This window comes from Poecilia reticulata, linkage group LG16 (genome assembly GCF_000633615.1).
Source record: "Poecilia reticulata strain Guanapo linkage group LG16, Guppy_female_1.0+MT, whole genome shotgun sequence".
Lineage (NCBI taxonomy): Eukaryota > Metazoa > Chordata > Actinopteri > Cyprinodontiformes > Poeciliidae > Poecilia > Poecilia reticulata.
In genome coordinates this window covers 14,497,710-14,502,411 of record NC_024346.1, presented here as the reverse complement: position 1 = coordinate 14,502,411, position 4,702 = coordinate 14,497,710, and the positions used below count along the sequence as shown (strand labels likewise).

General features: G+C 35.8%; 1 protein-coding gene across 1 annotated transcript in view; it reads right to left on the bottom strand.

The window, feature by feature from the left end:
• lsr (lipolysis stimulated lipoprotein receptor) overlaps nt 1-4,702 on the bottom strand; it is a gene marked incomplete at its 3' end in the record, with an annotated part of 34,436 nt that overhangs the window by 8,515 nt on the left and 21,219 nt on the right. Inside the window, exons 5-9 of the mRNA XM_017309335.1 lie at nt 3,981-4,304; nt 3,085-3,204; nt 2,735-2,791; nt 1,198-1,355; nt 936-960 (exon numbers count right to left, since the gene is read on the bottom strand). Of these exons, the coding sequence (XP_017164824.1) occupies nt 936-960; nt 1,198-1,355; nt 2,735-2,791; nt 3,085-3,204; nt 3,981-4,304 (684 nt within the window). The remainder of the gene's footprint in view (nt 1-935; nt 961-1,197; nt 1,356-2,734; nt 2,792-3,084; nt 3,205-3,980; nt 4,305-4,702) is intronic.

Here is a 4,702-nt window from a genome sequence, read left to right as displayed (position 1 = left end):
TCAAGCGGCATTAGCCTTAATTTTGTTATGTATGTTCAATTTAAAAGTGAATCTTCATTATAAAAGTATTGGTTTTTCAATCAGGCAAATAAGATGCTTACTTGTAGCACTCKGTAAACTTTTACTGCAGACTGATACCAGATAAAGTTAAAGCATTCAGTCTATTTTAAATACTCACTGAGCACTTTATTACACATTAAATAGTATTTTTATYAGATATGGTAAATCAGTCAGCTACCTGGCAGCAACAATGTGTTTACGCATCTGTTGTGTGTGTGTATGCGTACCTGCACCAGTAGTTGGTCCGTGGAATCTACGATTAGTGTTTTGCTCTTCTTCACCTACAAAAAAAAAATAACATAAAAAATAAATAAAATGTATATTTAAATAGTAATAATAATAATTCAATTCAATTCAATATTTTTATTATTATTATGTAAATATATATTTGATATATATTACATTAAAGTGTCATACTTTTAGCAGGAGATATTGTTCACGTAGGTCACATGAAACCAATAAAGGACAATGTGTTTCTTATGTTTAGTCACAGTTTTGTGAAGTACTTCTGAAAATCTGACTCACTCTTGTCTCRCCACCTTAWAAAGCACTTTGTGCTTTCTCAAATTACAGTAGAAAACAGATTTGCAATTAARCAATGTCATTTCAGTGGTGAAACAACAGTTACTTAACATCATCAAAGATGAATGTTTTGCAATGCCTTACTTACACCCTTTAGATATGTTGGTAATTTTCAGTCCATTCGTCTCTGCCTCAAATTTCTGGATGTTTTTTGGACAGTAGATTTTGATGGTGRAGTTGGAATRGCATACCGAACAGTTMTTTCCTTCTGGACGAACTCCAGAACAATTTGGAATGTTTTCTTTAKGTTCTTTTTCAAAGAGAAGGGAGTCATGAGGCCCAAAAAYCCTCACTATGTTTGGGCATCTGCTCTTGTCCCTGCAGGAAAAGCAGTCATGTGTCGTCCAATCTAGAGAAACGTGGGTAAAATGAAGATATATAAACACATAATGTGCTTCAAGTTCACTGAGTAAAAGTNCAGACTGCAAGTATGATTAAGAGATGATTACGAGCTCAAGAATTAGTGAAAAGCCAGTAAAATAATCAACTAAAAGCGTGTCTGATAATTCATTACTTAGATCTCCTCACTAGATGAAATCTTCATTCTTTTTCCACTTGATACTTACATGCTCGCGGACAGCAGCAGCGATCTGGGCAGCAGGGGCAGCTGATGAGGCAGCAGCAGGTGTGAGGGCAACACTGGCACCAGCAGATCCCGATGAGAAGAAGGAGCAAAAAGAAGCCCAAGACTACCAGAAGGACCAGGAGCCAGTCTGTGTGCATCAAAGAGAGACACATATGATATCATAATGTTTGCAGTCTGTCTCTACTCCAGAAAAAAAAAGCACACTACACTACCCATGAACCCAAGAGGTACTTGTAGGTAGCCAAACACGTTTATTTGTAGGTACAAATGTGCACTACAAACAAAGCGGGAGGAAATGAATCAGACAAAAAAGTTTTTAAAAAATTACATTTTATTCCCAAAGACTTTGKATTAATTATCTACGCAGAACAGCAAAGAAAGTCTGTGTTGTGAAAAGCCAATTTTGTTCTTAAAAAAGAAAGAAAAAAAAAACACATGAGCCCTAACATGTTAATGTGAACATGTTTAAGGACATGTCAAACTGGTAAATCCAGATTACTCTGCATGTTTGTTCAGGCAGCCCATAACACAGACAGAGGGGACACTGAGGACGGAACAAAAAAAACAACAACAAAACAACCTGCACACAAATTAAGAAATATGCACAGAGTTGTTTTTTGTTGTTCAGCGATTAAATCTATATTGCAACTAAAAAGAAATAAAACAATGCAGTTCAGAGAATGTAAAGACATATAGAAAAGAGGTAACACTTTATTTGAAGGGGGCTGAATAAGACTGTAATGACACTGTCATAAACATGACATAACACCTGTCATGAACATGAATAAGCCTTCATGAATATTTATGACTGTGGTCATAAAGCGTCATTCGGTAAATTATGACACTTTTAATACAAAGTTGACATTATTCAAAATGTCTTTGTTATGACAACTTGATATTAACCAAGAAATCATTACTGCTTAAACTTTACCTTTAATAATATAAAGTTACCTACATTTTTAAAGTGAATCAGTACTACTTTTATAACAAATTTATATCAGTAATGATTTATTGGTTAATGTCAAGTTGTAATTACAAAGACATTTTGAATAATGTCAAATTTGTATTAAAAGTGTCGTAATTTACCGAATGACGCTTTATGACAACAGTCATAAATATTCATGAAGGCTTAATCATGTTCATGACAGGTGTTATGTCATGTTTATGACAGTGTCATGTCAGTCTTATTCACCTCCCCTTCAAATAAAGTGTTGCCAAAAAAGAAGATGAGAGGAACTCCTCGATGTGATGTGTTTTTATCTACATCAGGACTTTCAGAAGTGCACCATCTCTCAAGACGTGACAGAGTACTTGGTAGTTGTTCTCACAATTTTATATTAAGGCTGTCTAAAGAGTTGAGAATTGTTCATTTTATTTAAGGTAGAGCACACAAGCTCAAAGTCCCTCAGTAAAGCAGTCAGAGGGCAGTCATCCCATCTATTCATYTAAATGAAAGCTAATGCACCCAATATCCCCTACTCCTCTCACACCAGGGTATTGTACTACCTTCCATAACCAGTAAGTCAATGCCAGGCAGGAGGTCAGTAGTATTAGTCTTTCTCTCTGTGAAAGACAGATAAAGCTGCAATTAYTTTAGGGTGGTATCTAACTCTGCTGCTTAATCAGGTTTGTGGAAAATATATTTTTGAACATAAAATCCCAAAATAGTTCAGTAACTTGCACACTAAGCGCTGCCCACACTGCTTTTGGTAATTTTATTTTTACCGKTATATTTCTGAACATGTAATAATTTTAGTGAATGGGAGCAGAAATGAGAAAGGAGATGGTGAGAAAAGAAAAAATGATCATCAAGAAACATAGACATGAAATAAAGAAATTAAAATAGCAAAACTCACCAAGCACAATTAATTCAGTGAATTTTTCATTATTCCCTGAAATATCCGTGGGTGACACCACGGTGCAGAAGTAAACACCACTTTCCCCCCATTGAGTGTCAGAGATTTGCAGGTCTGCCTCTGTGGGGGAGAATTTATTTAAATTATTTACCAATATTATAATTCAATTTCATCTTATATGGCAGWACTTTCACATTTGAAGCTGGGGAACGTCCAAGATGGTCAAATGCACATTACGATTTAATGAGATTTTCTTGCACTTGTCAAGTGATGTCAGTTCATTTTCAGGAAAAAAAAAAACACTTAAAGAATGAAGCTAATCTACCCAAGTTGCACAATTTGATCCTGCGGTGACTTGTGCCATCTTGCTTTGATGTGTGCTTTGACAGGTGGTGCAAAAAATAATTCAGAATGAATCAGGCACCTTCCATAATAATTTGAAACCTTTATAAAGGATTACACAAGTAAACCTTACACGTGCATTAAGTAAGACATATTTTGTTTCTATTAATACTATATTCACATCTGTTTTTTTGTAGCGCAGCACAGAARAGTAACTTCTAAAAATACACAAAGGTTTGACGTCAAACAAGCAGATAGATATATAAAATGTCTGATATTAAATTATACAAAGCTAAGACAGAGCATATCTGCTGTACAACAGTGGAAAAAAAACCAAAACTGAAACAGAAAATATTTAAATGTTTTGAGTGTGCAACTTGAGTGTGACTTAGTTTTACGTCAATGTTTAATACAGAAACTCCAAATTTTAGCAAACATATTTTTCTTGATGACTTTCTCCTTCTAAAACCAGTTCATCTGTCAAAATACAAAATTCCTATCATATTTCATTCAACCCTTAGTAGAGATTTACCCAGTATTGTTTATTAACTTACTGTTTATAATGTTGATCTTGCGAGCTGCGTATTCTTTGCCCAGTACGACCGAATCGCCGTTCTTAACTGCCACAGTGCGGATTGTTCTGTCTGCATCAGGACAGTTGTTGATGGGGTCAATGTTGGCCTGAGAGATGGCTGTATCCGTACTGCTGGGGCTAAGTGCCAATTTGATGGGGTCCCGGCAGAAGGATTTGTACTTCCATGTGACAATAGGATGGGCAGTGGCACTCGTTGTGTACTCACAATTGAGTGTGACAGGTTGGAAGAGCATKACAACGTACCTCTTGGTTGGACAGGTAACCTCAATAGCCCAAGTAGACTCTGGAAAGGTTTGGAAAATATWATAAGTTAATAAAAGTCAAAATTTTMCATTGCTTTTGCAAATTTGGCCATGGAAATCACCGTAGTCTGCAATATTCAAGGTGTGGTGCGTAAACAATGTTTCTTCATAGTATCACTCATAGTGTGGGCAAGTTGAGTCACAGCCATGCSTCATTCTTTCAGGCTGACCCACATTAGTCATGTCCCACTGAYTCCCATTAGCTTAARATATTATAAAGCTGAGGAGTCAAAATAAAAGCTTTTCCCATTCTTTTGTTTAGTAAATGCATCTTTGTCCACATAAATGAGTTGGGGTAATTTAAATATCTACTCCAGTGTGTTAGCCCCGTTTTCACAGGTCTGTCAGGCTCAACAAGAGGAACATCACTTCGAAGATT